The sequence below is a fragment of the Ursus americanus genome, chromosome 20 (assembly GCF_024610735.1).
Source record: "Ursus americanus isolate L20-20 chromosome 20, mUrsAme1.1.p, whole genome shotgun sequence".
NCBI lineage: Eukaryota > Metazoa > Chordata > Mammalia > Carnivora > Ursidae > Ursus > Ursus americanus.
This window is the reverse complement of record NC_142146.1, coordinates 11,563,806-11,583,554: the sequence shown is the minus strand read 5'-3', so window position 1 is coordinate 11,583,554 and position 19,749 is coordinate 11,563,806. Positions and strand designations below refer to the sequence as shown.

At 38.4% G+C, this 19,749-nt stretch overlaps 1 protein-coding gene and 1 pseudogene across 5 annotated transcripts in view; one reads left to right on the top strand and one right to left on the bottom strand.

Annotated features, from left to right (window-relative positions):
• ULK4 (unc-51 like kinase 4) overlaps nucleotides 1-19,749 on the top strand; it is a 592,979-nt gene that overhangs the window by 101,133 nt on the left and 472,097 nt on the right. For all 5 annotated transcript variants that reach the window (XM_087870115.1, XM_045798163.2, XM_045798161.2 and 2 more), the window contains one exon: nucleotides 10,422-10,583. In XM_087870115.1, coding sequence (XP_087726241.1) covers nucleotides 10,422-10,583 — 162 coding nt within the window. The remainder of the gene's footprint in view (nucleotides 1-10,421; nucleotides 10,584-19,749) is intronic.
• Nucleotides 1,073-2,091, bottom strand: LOC123792804 (glyceraldehyde-3-phosphate dehydrogenase pseudogene; annotated as a pseudogene).

The following is a 19,749-nucleotide window of genomic DNA, read 5'->3' as shown; positions in this document are numbered from 1 at the left end:
CCTGTTTATATACAGTGGCAAGGAGCAGTTCCTTCCTTGGGATCATTGCTGTATTGATCTCAGGAATGTTTGGCAATGAACTTACATGATGTATGGTTTATATGTGCACGGAATAAGGAGGATAAGAAGGGGGACCTTTCTCTGAGGTGTTTATTTTTATCTGGGTAGGTAGCAGCCTATTCTACAACGCAAAAAGAAGCTGGAAATAGCTCCTAGACAATTTCCACATATTTAGAGGAAAAGATTAATTCGTGTATTTGTATCTGATCAACCACATCTCTGATAGCCTGCGTAATAGACTGCGTATAATTATAGGCGCTGAACTGATATGGCATAAGTTGTAGTGAAAAATATGAGGTTCAAAAAAAACCAAACTGTTGGCTATTTTATTTCTGAATAATAGCTTATTCAATAATTTTGAAGTAATAAAATTATTTTAAGAGGAAATCTTATTTTTTAATTAGAGCTCTCTCTCTTTTTTAAAGAAAACTAGTCGTAAAATTGCGTGTGTGTTTAATTAGAAAAGACTGGGCTTGAATGAGAACGATGTATCAGAGATGTTAGCCATTATACGTATTATCTTTGAAATGTTTTAGACAACTAGGGTACCTAAAACAAGGAGAGAAATGAGTTAAAATTCTTGGTTTTTGATAAAAGTTAAAATGTACAGTTATATTTTCTGATTTTGTCATTGTAACAGTTTAATCTTCTAATAAAGAAATGTGTGTGCCTCAACATCAGGTTCTTTCTCAGTGCTCACTGCTCCGTTGGTGTTTCTGCAGTGAGACTGGGCAACATGATGTGGAATAGAAATGATCCAGTGTTTTCTTTATTACTACCAATTTTTTTTATTTTATTTTTTTTCATCTGGTATAGTATGCTTTATTGATGGTACATGACAAGGTTAGAGTTCCCCAAGCCCCTCCCCTTCTTCAGGGGTTCTGGGATGGAAACTGTGTAGAGGTCAGGAGATTCTCAGTGTGTTGGGTGATGAGTTGGGGCAAGGACTTCCCAGCAGCTGGGGGCCTCTCTTTCCTCTTGCTCTCACTGGGGCTGGTGGTCCAGGGGGCGCTTATTCCTTGGAGGCCGTGTGGACCATAAAGTCCATCACCTGATTGCTGTAGCCAAATTCATTGTCATACCAGGAACTGAGCTTGACGAAATGGTCATTGAGAGCAATGCCAGCCCCAGCATTGAAGGTGGAAGGGTGGGTGTCACTGTTAAAGTCACATGAGACAACCTGGTCCTCAGCCCAGGATGCTCTTGAAGGGGCCCTCTCATGCCTGCTTTACCACCTTCTTGATGTCATTGTATTAAGCAGCTTTCTCCAGGTGGCAGGTCACATCCATGACTGACATGACATGCTGGAGGTGGGGACGTAGATGGCCATGTTAGTGAGCTGCTTATTCAGCCCAGGGATGACCTTGCCTATAGCTGTGGCAGTGCCAGTAGAAGCAGGGATGATGTTCTGGGCAGCCCCTTGGCCATCACGCCACAGCTTCCCAAAGGGGCTGTCCAAGGTCTTCTGGGTGGTGGTGATGGCATGGAGTCATGAGCCATCAGTCTCTCCATGATGCCAAGTTGTGATGGATGACCTTGGGCAGAGGGGGCCAAGGAGTTGGTGGAGCTGGAAGCATTGCTGGCAATCTCCAGGGAGTTGTCATACTTCTCCTGGTTCACACCCATCACAAACATGGGTGCATCAGCAGAAGGGGGAGAAATGATGACTCTCTTGGCCCCACCTTTCAAGCGAGCCTCAGCCTTATCCATGGTAGTGAAGACCCCTTTGGACTCCACAACATACTCAGCACCAGCATCACCCCATTTGATATTGGCAGGATCTTGCTCCTGGAAGATGGAGATGGGCTTTCCGTTGACGACAAGTTTCCTGTTCTCAGCCTTGACTGTGCTGTTGAATTTGCCATGGGTAGAATCATACTGGAATATGTAGACCATGTAGTTGAGGTCAATGAAGAGGTCATTGATGATGACAATATCCATTTTGCCAGAGTTAAAAGCAGCCCTGGTGACCAGGCACCCAATATAGCCAAATCACTTTACTCTCACCTTCACCATTGTGTTTTGGGGGTGTGGCTGGCACTGCACCAGAAGATGCGGCAGTCTGTCGAACGGGGAGGAACAGAGAGCCACTATCCATAATGCTTTGAATGTTATTCAGTAAGATGCAGAAGGGCTTGCTAAGTAAGGATGGAGTTACCGAATGTGTTTTGAAGTGAACCTTTGAGAATGGCATGAGGAAGTGATCCTGAGTTAGTACCAAGTGAGATGGACCAGCTTCCAGAGAGGTGGTATAGGATAAGAAGCACAAAGCATGGCATTTTCCATGCAGGGGGGAGGTTGCATCTCCTCTCCTCCTGTGGCAGGTAACTTCACAGGGGAGGTTTTCAGAGTTTGGCTTTGCTGAGTTCAGTATGTGAGAACTGGTGAAATATCAATTGTAATACCTTTTGGGGATTTATATTAGTTGGATTTCTGTGTAAATTTGCGTATTCATTTAACTTATTTTTGTCCATTACAGGCTTTGTACTGTTAACAAATCCTGTAGCTCTTCTGTTTCTTACTTATATAATCCCTGTCCTTACAGTGTTTCTATTTACCTTTTTATTATTATTTTTAGCTTATGGTATTATGGTTAGAGGAAATGGTGTATGTATGATTTCAATCCTTTAGAATTTGTTGAGACTTCTTTCATGACTCAGTATGTGTATACTCAGAGAAAAAAAGTGAATTCTGCCATTGTTGGATAATGTGTTTTTTTCCTGTCCCTTAGGTCAAGCTTGTTAATCTGATAGATAGGGATATAAATCTTCTGTATTTATGCTAATTGCTGCTTGTCTGTTTATCAGCTACTGAGATAGATTTGAAATGCTCTCTTTGGTACAATTGCAATTTTGTTGTATTTTGCTTTTATGTATTTTGAATATTATTAGATATATAAAAAAGTTAGATTATATTTCTCTTGGCTTATTGAAATTTTTATTATTATGTTGTTACTTAAAAATTCACCAGTAGGGGGTTCCTGTGACTCTTGATCTTGGGATCATGAGTTTGAGTCCCACGTGGGGTGTAGAGATTCCTTATAAATAAATAAAACTTAAAAAAAAATCACCAGTAATGCTTTTTGTCCAAAGCGTGTTCTGTCTTATGTTAATTTAGTCATACCATCCTTTGTTGGGTTAGATATGACTGGTATATCTTTTACCGTTCTCTTATTTTTAGCCTTTCTGGTTGAATAGCTTTATTTTTTCTTGATGTGTCTTTTCATACCGTATTTTTTTTTTTTAAAGATTTTATTTATTTATTTGACAGAGACAGCCAGCCAGAGAGGGAACACAAGCAGGGGGAGTGGGAGAGGAAGAAGCAGGGTCCTAGCGGAGGAGCCTGATGTGGGGCTCGATCCCAGAATGCTGGGATCACGCCCTGAGCCGAAGGCAGACGCTTAACCGCTGTGCCACCCAGGCGCCCCTTCATACTGTATTTTTAAAAAAATTCTGCTTTACAGTTTTTCTTTAGTATTTAGTGTATTTACAGTTACTGTGGTTGTTGGTATAGTTGTATTTATAGCTGCTATCTCATTTTGTGCTTTTGTTCTGTTTTGTGTTTAATTTTTTTCTTCATATCTTTTTGGTTTGTTTCTTTTAAATAATTCCTTTTATTCTTTTCATAGTTATTCTCCACTTGTTTTTGAAATCTATTATTTCTGTGAATACAATTGTAGGGTGACAGTATTTTTAACAAAGATATTGTTTTGGTGTCTTTTGATTGTACTCATTGCTGTTAGAAATTAGCTGTTAGAACAACTGCGGCTCTTCTGAAAGAGATACTCTAAATCAAGTGAGGACCTATTTATGTTTTTAGCTTTTGGACTTCCCCTCCTGCAATATCCTCTCCCTAACACACACCTTCAGCCCCCAACTCAGATCAGTGAGGGATCAGGGAGTTGGGAGAGTTACTTTTTGTTCATCTCTATTGTACTTGGTTGTAGCCACTGGAAACTCTAGCTTTAATTGGGGCTGGGTCTTGATCTAACTTCCAGTTTGTGTGGGCCCTCACCTTGCCTCTCATTCCTCTTGTTTATCTTGTTGAACAAATGCTCTCAGTGTAAACATCAGCTTGAGAGCTCTGGGTACTTCTCAGAGTTCTTGCCTATACAGTCACTGGCCTAAGAATTTGGTACTAGTTCATTGATGCTTTTAAGAAAGTTTATTTTCTTATTTTTTTATCTAGCATTTTTAGTTGCTTTTAAAGGAAGAGAGTTGTCCAGATATCTAAGAAATAGAAATCCTATTCTCTTGGTTGAATGAGTTACTGAAACAGCAAACCAAACAAAAAACTCCAGCTACCTTGAAGTCTTTAGAAGAAGGATCATGGTTTTACTAAATCAACAAATGTGAAAATAATGTCAATATTTTAGATGTTAATTTTGGTACTCTTTTTTGGAAAAGTAGGCACGTAGACTAACATTGGCAGCAAAACTTTTTTGTTACGGCTACCCACAATGCATTAGAATTGTTTAACATTATTAAAAAATAGTACAGCTCTTCATTAATAAGCCTAGTCATCATAGGCTTATTTTCATAGAGTAATTTCCTAATCATCATAGCTTTTATCCTCATAATATGATGAAATAGATCTTTGATTTGAATGACAGATATTAGTTCAGTCCAGTTATTCCTTCCAAAGAGTTAATTAAGCAGAAAATAGCACCAATCTTATTGCTTGTATCGTGTCCCACAGGGGATTTCAGAGGGAGTAGGATAGCTCATTTCAGGTAGCAGCAAGTTGAATTGGCCTGACAGCCTCACTGAGTTTATAGAGCACTGGGATGACACATGGCTCCTTTCCAACCTAAGTGCTAAAATAGTGGTGGTTTTCCAGTACTGGGAATGAGTCCTCTAGGAATTGACTGACAGTTGTGATGTAAAGCATATGTTAAGGTATTTGAGAAGGTCCTTCCCCCTCTCAAATTGCACTTTCCCTCTGCATGCAGGGCAAAGGTTCAGAACCTAATGAGAAGACACAGAACAAGGCATATGGGACAAAAATATACATGTATGTACTGAGAGCTAGGGAGGGTGGAGGACGTAGCTTAATATCTCTGGGCAAGTAGCCTTCCTTATACTGCACTCGTGCATTAGGGATTTTTTGCACCACCCAGGTACAGCTGCACTCTCCAAGTGGAGTACCCATCTAGGTAAGACTTAAGATGGGGAATATGAGAAGACAGCTCTGTGTGGTTAGGCCTGAGCTCAAGAAAAAAGGGGCAGGAGTTGAGCAGAGCAGTTAGGCATGCTCAATTTATTCTTTTCAAATTTGCCAAGGTGAAGCATTTTATTTTCTCTTGGGTAGAATGAATAAAGGAACAGAGAGTGGATGAAAGAGTTATATTTATTCTTGCCACACAGAAGGAAACATGGGGAATGGGGAGGAAGCATTGAAGAAGTTCAAGTATCTTTAAAATTGTTTCTAGCAGCTGTACAAGTCATACTTTATGATATTAATAATAGGAAGAAAACCTAACATATTAAAAATATACTTAAAAATACTACTTTTTATGACCTTGATTAGGTGTCCATGTATGTTATTTAATTTCCAAACTGCCTTGTACTTTATAATTTTTATAGATGATGAAGCTGAAGCACAAGGAGTGAAAATGCCCAAGGATATATAGCTAGTAGAATGTAAAACAATGGTTTGAACCTAGATCTATCTCAGTATCTTCTCATTTTCTTTTATTACATTTTCATGAAAATACATAATTTTTTGATTGAAAAAGTAATACACGTGTACTGTAATAATTCAAATAATGTAAAAATGTCCAAAGTAGAATTAGTGGACCCTATTCCCTACAATTCACACCTACTATACTCAGTATTAACAGGTGTTGTATCTCTTTCTATGTCCTTCCTTTACTTGCATATTTACATATGTATATTTTGTTGTTAAATATGGGATTATATTCTGCATACAATTTTTAATGTAACTTTCAATATTTCAGTTGATATATAACTTATATAAACTGCTCAGATATTTAGTGTGTATGTATTGCAAATGTTTTCTCTCAGTCTAAGACACTATGAGGCATAACGGTGTCATTATGAGCAGAAATTTACAACTTTTATGGGGGTTACTTTACCAATTTTTTCTTTTATGCTTAGTGCTTTTTTTTTTTCTAAGAAAGCTTTGCCTACCACAAAATAGCCAAGATATTCTTTATGATCTCTTCTAGAAGCTTTTTTGTTTTAGCTTTTGCATTTAAATCTGTGATTCATTTCAAATTAATTTGTGAATATAGAGTTTCCTGGGATGTTTTATGGTTCAGAACGTGTCAAAGTTGGTTGATAGTGTTATCTTTCTATATCCTTACTGACTTTCTGGCTACATGTTGTGTCAGTTATTGAGAAAAGGTATTGAATTTCCAAGCTAAAATTGTGGATTTGTCTGTTTATTTTCTCAGTTTTATCAAGTTTTGCTTCAGGTATTTTGAAGTTCTCTTGTCAAGAGGCATAAATAGTTAGAATTGTTATATCCTCTTGTTGAATGACTCTTATTTTTGTGAAATAACCTTTATCCCTGGAGATACTTTTTGGTCTGGAATCTACTTTCCTGAAGTAGTATAGCCACTCTGGCTTTCTTTTGATTCACATTAGCATGATATATATTTTCTATTCTTTTACTTTTAACGTGTGAATTTATTTATTAAGGGGTTTCTTGCAGATAGCCTATATGTGATTCTTGTTTTTTTAAAAACTCTGATTTGAGAATCTCTAGCTTTTAATTAGTTTGTTTAGACTTTTATATTTAGTGTGATTGTTGAAATAGTTAGGTTTAAATCTACCATTTTTGTTCTATTTGTCCATTCATTATTTTGTTTCCTTTTTTCTTTTCCTGCCTTCTTTTGAAATTGACTTTTAAGTGATTCCATTTTATTTCCTTTATTGGCTTATTCATTTTTTTTTACAGTATACATCTCTATCTTATCACAGTTGACCTTCAAGTAATGATATATAGATTCATATATAATATATAAGAACTTCGTATAAGAACCTTACTCCAGAACTTACTGTATATGATACACAAATTTATATATACTATATAAGAACCCTATATGAGACCATTACACCAGAATACATCTAGTACTCCCTTTCTATTATTGTTATACATTTTACTTCTACATGTTTTTGTTCTGTTTTTTTTTTTTTTAAAGACTTTATTTATTAGAGAGAGTACACGAGTAGGGGAGGAGGGGCAGGGGGAGAAGGAGAAGTAGGTTCCCCGCTGAGCAGGGAGTCCGATGTGGGACTGGATTCCAGGACCCCAGGATCATGACCTGAGCCGAAGGCAGATGCTTAACCACTGAGCCACCCAGGCACCCCTGTTCTGTTTTGTTTTTCAGTTTTATTGAGGTATGATTGACAAAATTGTAAGATACTTAAAGTATTATTTTATTATGTTATGTTAGCCACCAAACAGTACATCATTAGTTTTTGATGTAGTGTTCCATGATTCATTGTTTCGTATAACACCCAGTGCTCCATGCAATATGTGCCCTCCTTAATACCCATCACCGGGCTAACCTATCCCTCCACCCCCATCTGAAACCCTCAGTTAGATAATTAAAGTATATAAGTGATAATGTGTGTGTGTGTGTGTGTGTGTGTGTGTGTGTGTGTGTGTGTATAAACATTGTGAAAGGATTCTCTTGTTGAGTTAATTAGAACATCAGTCACCTCACATATTTACCTCTCTCCTCTTTTTTGGATGAGAGCATTCATATTGTACTCTTCAATAAATTTCAGTTGTACAATTCAGTGTTATTAGCTATAGTCACAATGTTTTACATTAGATCCTCAGACCTTATTTATTTTATAGCTGAAAGATTGTACCCATAACAAACCTCTATTTTCCCCACCTTTATCTTTGTTTTTGAAAGGTGTTATTGTTGGATATACATTTGTAGGTTGATAGTTACTGGTCTTTTTTTTTTTTTTTTTTCCTTTTGATACTTTAAAGATACGGCTTCACTATATTCTGGCTTGCATTGTTTCTGATGAGAAGTTTCCTGTCATCCTTATCTTTGTTCTCCTTTACGTCATATGTCTTTTTACTCTAGGCTTTTAAATCTTATCTTTAGTACTGGTTTTTAGCAGTTTGATTATGATGTGCCTTGGTATGATTTTTTTTTTTTTTGCTTGGTTCCTTCCCATTTGAGGTTCATTGAATTTCTTAAATTGAGAATTACTAGTTTTTATGAATTTAAAAATTTTCAGCCAATATTTCAACCTTCCACTCCTCTTCTGCCACCTTTGGGATATCATTGTGCATACATCAGATTGTTTGAAATTGCCTTATAGTTCACTGATGTTCTGTTCCATTTTTTCTCCCAACCTTCTTTCTGTGTTTATTTTGGATAATTTTTGTTGCTAATTGCTATGTCTTAAAGTTCAGTAATCATTAAGTTTCCAGAATCTAATCTGTTAATCTAACTCAGTGTAGTTTTCATAAAAGACTCTGTAATGTCTAGCCTTTTGATTTGGGCTGTTTTTATATTTTCTATTTCACTTTTTATCATGCTTATGCTTTCTTCTTCCTTCTTAGTGTATAGACAATATTGATAATAGCCATTTTACTATATTTTTTTCTAAATCCGTCATATATGTTGTTTCTACTGACTGAATTTTCTTCTTAGTCATCTTTTTCTGCTTCTTTGCACGTGTGGCAATATTAAGTGGATGCCAGCCATTGTGCTTTTTATGTTGTTAAGTGTTGGAGTTTTTGTATTCTTTTAAAAAAAGTTTTAAAATTTTTATTTTGGGTGTGCGTGGGTGGCTCAGTAGGAGGAGCATGCAACTCTTGATCTGAGGGTCATAAGTTCAAGTCCACATTGGGCATGGAGCCTACTTAAAATTTTTTTTTTTAATTTATAAATTTTTTTTAGGTTTTTTTTTTTTTTTTATATTCCTTTAAGTACTTTTGTGCATTTTCTTGGACTCCTTTAAGTTACGTGGAAACGGTTTGATTCTTTTTGAGGCTAGCTTTTAAGCATTGTTTGGACAATCCAGAACAGCCTTCAGTCTAATGTTAATTTGGTCACACAGCTGAGGCAATACCTTTCTTGGAACATCGCCTTGTATTTTAGGTGGTTTTTGGCTGATTGGTATGCTAATTATTCCCAGCCCTGAGTGATTCCTGAGGACTGTTCTGCTTGCTCCTTTTGATTTTAAAATTATCTTCCATTTTTATGTTATGCTCATATTACATATTTTTCAGATTATTTCAGCCTTTAAATTTTTAAAAATTTATTTTTCTCTTTTACAAGTTTTTATATAAATTCCAGTTAACACACAGTGTAATATTAGTTTCAGGTATAGAATTTAATGATTCATCACTTACGTACAACACCTAGTACTCATCACAACAAGTGCCCTCCTTACTACCCAAGATCCATGTAACCCATTGCCTCCCAACTCACCTCTAGTATCCCTCAGTTTGTTCTCTATAGTTAAGAGTCTGTTTTATGATTTGCCTCTCTTTTCCCCTCCATGTTCTTCTGTTTCATTTCTTAAATTCCACATATGAGTCAAATCATAGGGTATTTGTCTTTCTCTGACTTATTTACTTAGCATAATACAGGTCATTGCAAATGGCAAGATTTCATTCTTTTTGATGGCTGAGTGATATCCCATTGTGTGTGTGTGTGTGTGTGTGTGTGTGTGTGTGTGTGTACCACATCTCATTGCATTCATCAGATGATGAACATTGGGCTCTTTCCATAATTTGGCTATTAGAGATAATGCTGCTCTCAACATGGGGTGCATTTGTCCCTTCAAATGAGTTTTTTTGTATCCTTTGGGTAAATACCTAGTAGTGCAATTGCTGGATTGTAGAGTAATTCTAATTTTTTTTAAAGATTTTATTTATTTGAGAGAGAGAGAATGAGTCAGGGTGGGGGAGTGGAGGAAGGACAGAGGGAGAAACAGACTCCCTGCTGAGCAGGGAGCCTGATTTGGAGCTTGATCCCAGGACTCTGAGGTCACAGCCTGAGCGGAAGGCAGATGCTTAACCAACCGAGCCACCCAGGTGCCCCACATATTTATATTTTTAACTTTGTGGAACCTCCATACTGTTTTCCAGAGTCTGTCTTCTTATTTTTATTAAAATATCTTAAAATTATGTTATGCTAAGTTTTAGTGATTAAAAGATTAAATTGATTTAGGGATTAAATCGTCATAATTTCATAATAGCCTGAAAGAATGATCACACCTTCAGTTACCTAATGCATGCAGGGGCAGATGATATACTCTTGGTATCAGGCCTTTATTTGCACTAATTATGAAGAAATTGCATGTATGTATTTCTCCTATCAAATAACTCCCTTTTACTCTTCTCTCCTTCTCTAGGAAGAACGTGTTGTGAATCACATGGCAGCAAAGATTATTGAAAATGTCTGCACTACCTTTTCTGCTCAGGCCCAGGGCTTTATTACAGGGGAAATTGGACCCGTCTTATGGTACCTATTCAAACATTCCACTGTTGATTCTCTCAGGATCACAGCAATATCGGTAAGATCGAGCATCTTTTGGGGATCTTTGTGGGTATGTTTAAACACCAAGCTTGAAGAACTATGGTGGAAGTAGAGTAAATTTCATTGGAGAAGTAGGACACAGAAATCTCAGACTAATATAGTTGGTGAGAACAATAATTTTTTCTTAAAGCAAAATTTTCAAAACGGGGGCTGGAGAACCTTGGGACTGTGGGGAAATTGCAGTAGGACCTTGTGGGACCATAACATATGGTTTCAGAAATGATTGGGAAGTGATGTGATAGTGGAACGCTGTGCTCATGGGTGGGGTACAGCATTTGGTTTGGTTTATGTTTAGTGTTCCCTGACTTTTCCTGTTAGCTCCCTCTTTCAGATTTTATGCTAAATACATTTATCATGAATTAATTATAAAGTGATTTCATGTTAATGTTCAGGCATCTGTGGTTTTGCAGCTTTTGTATTTTGATTGGCTATCTACTACTTTGCTCACATGGTTATAGTGACTTGGTGTAAAAGATAATTATGTATGAAGAGGTGTTAACATGGTTGTATCAATTTAATAGTCTGTTGAACAAATACAACCCTTGCTCATATGATTTATTAAAATACTCTTTTTGATCACTGGTCTCATCTGGACTCTCAACATTGTAATGCAGCCTTGCTGTCTCTCTCTCCCCTGCTCCTTCTTGCACTTCTCTCTTTTGTCCCTTATTCTCTTTCCTTAGACCTCCAGCCCACATTTTCCTCCTCCATCCTCAGGAAGTGACTTTCCCCTGTACTTCTCAGAGAAAAATGGAGACCTCCCATCGGAATTATGCCAGTGTATGCCTGCCATGTCTGCAGACCTGTTTACATCCCCCCCTCCTGTCTTTCCCTCCTTTAGAGTTGATGAACTATCCCTTCTCCTGGCAGAGACAAACCTCTCCATGTTTCTTCCCATCTTCTTCCTGTTCCCTTTTTGGGAATCTCACTCAAATGGTTATTTTTGCTTTGTCCTGAATCTTTAACCCTCTTCTCTACTAGATCCTTCTAGTCAGCATTCAGGTATTCTTTACCCCATTAAAAAAAGAAAAGCACACATGCAAATATATTAAAGAGTCTCTGGGCTGCACATCCCCTATCACAGCCATACTTCTTTAAAGAGTCATTGGCACAAACTGTTACTCCTTTCTGGCTCGTTTCCTCTTTAACCCAGTGTAGTATCTGTCCTAAAATGCCACTGCAGCTGATCTTGCTAAGATCTCTACTGACTTTCATGTTGCTAAACCCTGGGAATATTTATGGATATTTTCCAATTCTTAAATGTATCTATGTGATTTTGAAGATCAAGTGTTAACCATTCTGCTTGCTGAATATCATTAAGCAAAGGATATGAAACATCTGTCTCTCTCTCTCTCTCTCTCTCACACACACACACACACACAGACACACACACAGACACACACACACACACACACACACACAAATATGCTTCTGGAGCCACATGATTTCAAAATGACAGAAAAAAAACCCCTAATTACATTATTAGTAATTACAGAGAGACTATCAGAGTTACAAGGTATACCAGTGAACTTTCTCAAGACATCTTGGAATCCTATCTTAGAACATCCATTTTATACCACATCTTCTCTATATACAGTGGAGTATTACTCAGCCATCAAAAAGAATGAAGTCTTGCCATTTGCAACTACGTGGATGGAACTAGAGGGAATTATGCTGAGTGAAATACGTCAGAGAAAGGCAAATAGCATATGATTTCACTCATATGTGGACTTTAAGAAACAAAACAGATGAACATAGAGGAAGGGAAAGAAAAATAAAATAAGATGAAAACAGAGGGAAGCAAACTGTCAGACTCTTAACTGTAGGGAACAAACTGAGGGTTGCTGGAGGGGAGGTGGGTGGGGGATGGAGTAACTGGGTGATGGACATTGGAGAGGGCACTTGATGGAATGAGCACTGGGTGTTGTATGCAACTGATGAATTGCTAAATTCTACCTCTGAAACTAATAATACAATATATGTTAATTAAATTTAAATAAAAAATTTTAAAAAGAACATCTGTTTTCATCCTGGGCCTTTAAAAAAATCTGTCTTGCTTTAATTGAGTTTATGTTATTTTCATCTTTATGCTCAAGCATGGCTTCTTTCCTTGGCAAAGTTTTTTCCAGTTCCCACCAAAGCTGTGTACCTTCTAGCCCTCCCTTCACCTGACAAATTAAGCCTCACCCTTTCATCTTGGGGTTCTTATATTTTGTTCTTAGCATTCATCTGAATCATTAATTTTTCACTGAAATTTTGCCTGCTGACCCCAGAAAGTCTCTCTCCTTTCTTTGCTCCAGGATCCTATTCAGTATCATGTGTTCTGTATTGTTTTCCTATTTCTTTCTTTTTTTTTTTTTAAAGATTTTATTTATTTATTTATTTAACACAGAGACAGCCAGCGAGAGAGGGAACACAAGCAGGGGGAGTGGGAGAGGAAGAAGCAGGCTCATAGCGGAGGAGCCTGATGTGGGGCTCGATCCCATAACGCTGGGATCACGCCCTGAGCCGAAGGCAGATGCTTAACCACTGTGCCACCCAGGCGCCCCATGTTTTCCTATTTCTTTAGTCTCCTCCAATATGAAAGAGTTTGTCAGTCTTCCTGTGTACTTCATGTCCTTTACAATTTTAAAGAATATCGGGCTTTCATTTTGTAGAGGGAGGCTCGACCTGGGTCTGTCTGGTGCTTCCGCATGAAACCTCCTTAGCACCACTGACGACTCCTGCCTGTGATCAGTCTGTGATGGGAGCCATAGGAGGATTGTCTATGTTTATTATTCCTTCTCTAGCAGAGGTTGGCAAATGTTCTCTATAAAGGGCCAGATAATAAGCAACTTGGACTTGGTAGGCCACATGTAGTCTCTGTTGCACATCCTTTCTGTTTTGTTTTCTATAGCCCCTTTAAAAATGTAAAAACCATTCTTTTTTTTTTTTTTTTTAAGATTTTTATTTATTTGAGACAGAGACAGAAAGTGAGAGCATGCATGAGGGTCAGGGTGGAGGGGGAGAAGCAGACTCTCCCCTGAGCTGGGACCCCGATGTGGGGCTTGATCCCAGGATCCTGAGATCATGACCTCCTTCCTTCCTTCCTTCCTTCCTTCCTTCCTTCCTTCCTTCCTTCCTTCCTTCCTTCCTCCTTCTCTCCCTCCCTCCCTCCCTCTCTCCCTCCCTCTTTCTTTTTCTTTCTTTCTTTCTTTCTTTCTTTCTTTCTTTCTTTCTTTCTTTCTTTCTTTCTTTCTTTCTTTCTTTTTCTTTCTTTCTTTCTTTCTTTCTTTCTTTCTTTCTTTCTTTCTCTCTCTCTCTCTCTCTCTTTCAGATTTTATTTATTTGAGAGAGAGAAAGCATGAGCAGATGGGAGGGCGAGGTGTGTGCGGTGAAGGGCAGAGGGAGAGGGAGAAACAGGCTGCCCTCTGAGCAGGCAGCTTGACACAGGGCTTGGTCTCAGGACCCCAAGATTGTGACCTGAGCCGAAGGCAGACACTTAACTGACTGAGCCACCCAGGCGTCCCCAAAACCTCATGAGCTTTGGAAAAACAGGCCTTTGGTATTGGTTGGTATATTCTATTGTAAGAAAGCTCTTTCCCTTCTCCCACGTGTATGTGTGTATTTATATCATTATTTTGATGAATAACTACTTTATGCCGTGGATCACAGCGTGCTACCACTGCCACTGTTATTATTTGTGGGGATGCTGAAGGCATCCTAGATGTGGCCAGTGTGATCCCTTCAAGCTGGCTTCTGTGTTCTGTGGACCTATTTCTTTCTTTCTTTCTTTTTTTTTTTTTTTATAATAATATGTTTTTCATTATGTTAGTCACCATACAGTACATCCCTGGTTTTTGATGTAAAGTTCGATGATTCATTAGTTGTGTATAACACCCAGTGCACCATGCAATACGTGCCCTCCTTACTACCCATCACCAGTCTATCCCATTCCCCCACCCCCCTCCCCTCTGAAGCCCTCAGTTTGTTTCTCAGAGTCCATAGTCTCTCATGCTTCATTCCCCCTTCTGATTATCCCCCCTTTCTTTATCCCTTTCTTCTCTTACCGATCTTCCTAGTTCTTATGTTCCATAGATGAGAGAAACCATATGATAATTGTCTTTCTCTGCTTGACTTATTTCACTTGGCATTATCTCCTCCAGTGCTGTGTGGACCTATTTCTATCATTGTTTGAGTACTTCATTATTTTCTGACACCACATGATGTTCTGGGTTAATTTGTACTTTTTCTCTGCCAGCTCTGGAATCAATCATTTCTTTGGGGAACCTTTGGTATTTAGAAGCCAAGATTTGGGTGCTCTTTGTGCTTATTGCTCTGGGGTGTCATTGTTTCTAGGCCTTCTTTATAATCAAAGTTAGAAAAAAATATCCATCCATACACATACATTTATAATTTCTGGTATACATATCATTATACATATTCAGAACAAAACTCATGCATTCATATCAGTACTTCCAATTTTAATCCAATACCTTAAGATCCTCTCTAGCCATCCCACCTCCCATGTTTGTAAATCCCTTCTCAGACCGAGACAAACCTGGTTCCTGTTATTCTCAGTATCTGTACTGATTTGTTCAGTCAGTGAATTTACTTCCGTGTAACAGACTCCGTCTACTCAGGCCACCTCCACTGTGTCATCCTCTGTCTCACTTGCCATTGCCACCCTGCTTCTTTGACCACCTGTGCTCGGTTCCACCTCCCCCTCACTGCCCCCTTTCCTCAGGTGCGGACATGTTGACCTTGGGAGAGGAAGGTGAGAGGAGATGGATTAAGGAAAACGAAGGGTCAAGTGTTCTTTTTCATACTTTCCCTTCTCTTAACCCCTCCCACCTCACTGTTCACATTCAGGTACTTAACCTGTCCGGGGAAGCTCATTCCTGAGTCTCTCTCAGGTCCGTCTACCTCTCTCTGCTGCTGTAGTTGCTACCGCCATAGTCCAGGCCCTACCGTCTCTCCTCTGGATCACTCCTGTGGCCTCCTCACTGGTCTTCCCATGGCCAGTTTGCCCCACTGACATTCTCCACACAGAGTGCACTTCCTAAAATCATGTCTCTTCTCGCTTCTCTGCTGAAACTTTTCAACAGCTTTCTACCATTTTTCTTAAAGGATTGGTATGACGTTATGCAAAGTACCAGGTAGAAGTTAAGAATTGGTGAGGTTTTCACTTTCAGGACAATTATATTTATTATTTAAAGCAGTTAACATATTTTGCTTAGTAAATTAGTTGTGTTAGCTTATTATAATTATATTATATTGATTATAAACTCCTGTAAAGCCAGGACTGTATTTTTTTTTTAATCTATCTGTTTGAAGCCAGGTCTTTGATTATAAGTTAGGATTTTTCTTGCAAAGATTGAGAGGGAGGGATCCTTCTGTCCCACATCATGAATGGGGGGGCATCATAAGTAGATATTTAATAACATTTACTGGGTTGACAAAAATAGGTCACAAAGGTCCTGCTAATAATAAAAGTGGGGTGGTCACTTTTATTATATGAAATATAAATATATTACATATATTTTATTATATGAAATTATGAGATCATTGTTGGGGGATCCTAAAATAAAGTTATTCTAATGTAATCTTAAGAAAATTGTCTTGTAAACAGGTTTACATGAGGATTTATTAAAGATTGAGGTGACAGAAACAAAATATGCATTCTGAAGACACTTCATGCAAATTCTTAGCAGGGAATGACAATAGCTTCCTCCCCAGCATGCTCTACAGAGCTGAACTTCCTTTTTCTTTTCTTTTTCCAAATTCTCTCAGGAATGTGTGCTGGAGGTTAATGTACCATTTGCTGTTAAAGATGAGAATTCTTTCCACAGCCTTCAGGATCTCAGATGGTTTGGCTCCTGCCTCCCTTTTTTGTCACATCTCCTAAAGCTCATTGTCTTACTCTCTGTGCTTCAACCACACTTTTTTCTGACATTTCCTAGAATTTGCAAACACTTCTCTGCCTCAGGTGAAAGTCCTGTTCCCTGGGCCTGGATGCTCTTTCCACACAGCCGAGTCTTCATGGTTCAGGTATCAGCTTAAATGTCACCTCCTCTGGTAGGACATCCCCTGGCCCCTCAAATCTCTTTGTATTTTTGCTCATAGCAATGACCACAGCTCTGTTTACGCAAAGTATGGAAGCAGGGTTTTCCATCTTAGTGTCAGTTCCACAAGGTAGGAGCTGTTTTCCTCCTGTTCCCTTCCTGAGCACACATGGTGGGTGCTTGGCACGTCTCTGTTAACCAGATGAACGCCTGAGCTCTGGCTGGAGAAGAGAGGTGTTCGTTGCTAGGGCACTGGCCTGCTCCTTGTTCTGTTTGTAACAGTCTGTGTCTGCTGTCTCTGCCACTGATTTTCCTGGTCATCTCTTGGTCCCATAGATTCTCCTGTACCAGTATGGTCCCCAGCCCAGCAGCATCAACATCACCTGGGATCTTGTTAGAAATCCAGGTTTTTGGCCCTTGACCTGCTGTATAGGAATCTCTAGGAGGGAGAGGCTCAGTAATCTGCATGTTAACAAGCCTCCAGCTGATTCTAATACCTGCTGAAGTGGGAGAACCTGGTCCTTGAAACTCCTGGAAAACACAGGCCTTGCGAGGAGTGAAAGATGGTGAATTTGTCCTTCCCCCTCAGGAATGGCTCCATCTTAGGGATTTGTTGTTGGGTGGAGTGGATCTGACTTAGGAAATATAGTGGATGGATAAAAGATTACTAGAATTATTAGGATTACAGGGAATCTCTGTGAACCATAGTGGGACTAGAGAAAGCTATAGAGTTAGATTGAGTAAGATGGCTCCGATGAGGACGATAAGTGGGGTAAACATCACTACTAGTGGGCTGAGATGAAGAGGATAAAAAGTGAAGAATTTTGCAATGTAGTGGTTCTCACTGGGGTTGGCAGGGAGCTTTTCCAGCAACATTGACTACTCCCTCCACTTTACACACCACCTGCCCCAATTCTGATGTATCTTTTAAGATCTCTCAGGATCACTCAAGATCACTCTCTGATGAGAGTGTGTGCAGTTTAGAAAAGCTCCCAAGGTAATTTTGATAGGACATGAAAAAACCATTCAAAAGACAAAATAGAAATGGTTTTGAAAGTTTTTATTCCATGGTGATTCTGTCCATGTTTCTAATAGATATGCGTCCTCCACTTTTGACTTAGTTTATTTCTTGGAAATTGCTTTTATTATATAGAATGTCAGGAATTCTGGAGGTAACACAATGTTCTTTTTGAAGCAAATTTTGAAGTGACTTTTAGATGGGAGGTGTTTTTCCCAGTTTTAAAATGTAGTCTCAAGCTCTATTTTAATAAGTAAATATTTCAAAACCAGTTCACTGGAGATCAGACTTGAGATTTGATTTCTTTGATTCAGAATACAAGCACTAATGTACTCTTGAGCCTCCATGAAGCTCTCAACTGTGTTTGATACCCAGAAGTAGCGGGTTAAAGGTTATTTTCTGCATGAGCTTTTTAAAATGGAAAGTCCGTTACGCTTCTAAGTAGCATTCTGAAGATGAGAAATTCTAGTTGCCCTCACATTGGTTTGAACACATTTAGAAGTAGTCTGAACAAATCTTTTATCAAGAAATCTCCCCATTATGATTAGGTAGGGATTTTATATTTGTAGAAAGTCAGTTTTGCTGTGAGAGCTGCCCCAACAATTGTTAAAATGCCAGTAACAGTGTTTCGTGTCTTGAGGCCACTCTTAATTTGGGCAAAAAGTTCTGAGTATAGCACGAAGTTTAGGGACTCTAAAATGCTGGTTTTTCTTTTTTTTTTTAATTCTTGGATTAAAATAATGAAATCTGTTTTGATTTCATACACAGCAGTTTTCTTAGGTCCATTATAAATGAGCTTAAAAAACTTTCACATTCTAGAATCAGAGCTAGCTTTGTTTTTAGTGAATTCATTTTTCATACTCCTATTTTCAGATATTAGTTGCTACTTTTCTACTGAAACGTATACAATTTGGGCTTTAGACTTGAAGAACGCTAGTCTCATGGTTTCTTAGCCATCATGTATACCTTAACCATCTGTAACTCCCATGGAAGGAAGGGGAGAGACCGAAATATGATTTGAAAAGCGGCCAAAATAGAGTGATTTTTCCCCATAATTTCATTTTGCTATGGCTATCTGTAAATGAGTACAGATCCCTGGCATATGTTTGAAATAGAGTCAATGATTATTGTTACGTTTTCTAGCTTTGTTGAGGTATCATTGACATAACATTGTGTAAGTTTAAGATGTACTATGTGTTAATTTGATACATTGTACCTATTGCAAAATGATTACCAAATGATAGTGTTAGCTAACCTCTGTATCATATCACATAGTTACCATTTCTTTTTTGTGGTGAGGACATTTACAATTTATTCTCTTAACAACTTTCGAATACGTACTGCAGTATTATAGTAACTATAATCACCATGCTGTACATTAGATGCCTAGAACTTATTCACCATAGAAGTTTGTAGTCTTTGCCCAACATCTCCCCATCTTCCCCACCCCGCCAGCCTCTGGGAGCCACCATTCCAGTCTCTGATTTCTATAAGCTCAGCTTTTTTGGATTCCACATGTTAGTATTTAGATATCATACAGTATCTGTCTTCCTTTCTCTGTCTTATCTCACTTAGCATAATGCCTTGAAGGTTGACCCATGATGTTGCACGTGGCAGAATTTCCTTTTCTCTTGCAGCTGAATAATATTCCATTGTGTATATATGTTACATATATACTACATCTTCTTTATCCATTTGTCCATTGACAGACACTTAAGTTGTTTCCATACCTTGGCTATTGTGAATAATGCTGGAGTGAGCATGGGGGTACAGATAGCTCTTTGAGATCCTGTTTTCATTTATCGTGATTATTGAGACAAGATTATGCATCCCATATGATAATCCGTTCCATGAGGAAAGGGATACTCTTTGTTTTGGCAGAAGAGTATACACTTAGTGCTTTGCAGATGCTCAGGTTTCATTGTGTTTGTTTATTCAGTAATTTCAGATATGGTAGTAAACATATACATTAGTAATGTTAACTTGCCTGGGGCGCCTGGGTGGCTCAGTTGGTTAAGCGTCTGACTCTTGATTTTTGGCTCAGGTCATGGGATTGGGCCCCATGCTGGGCTCTGCACTCA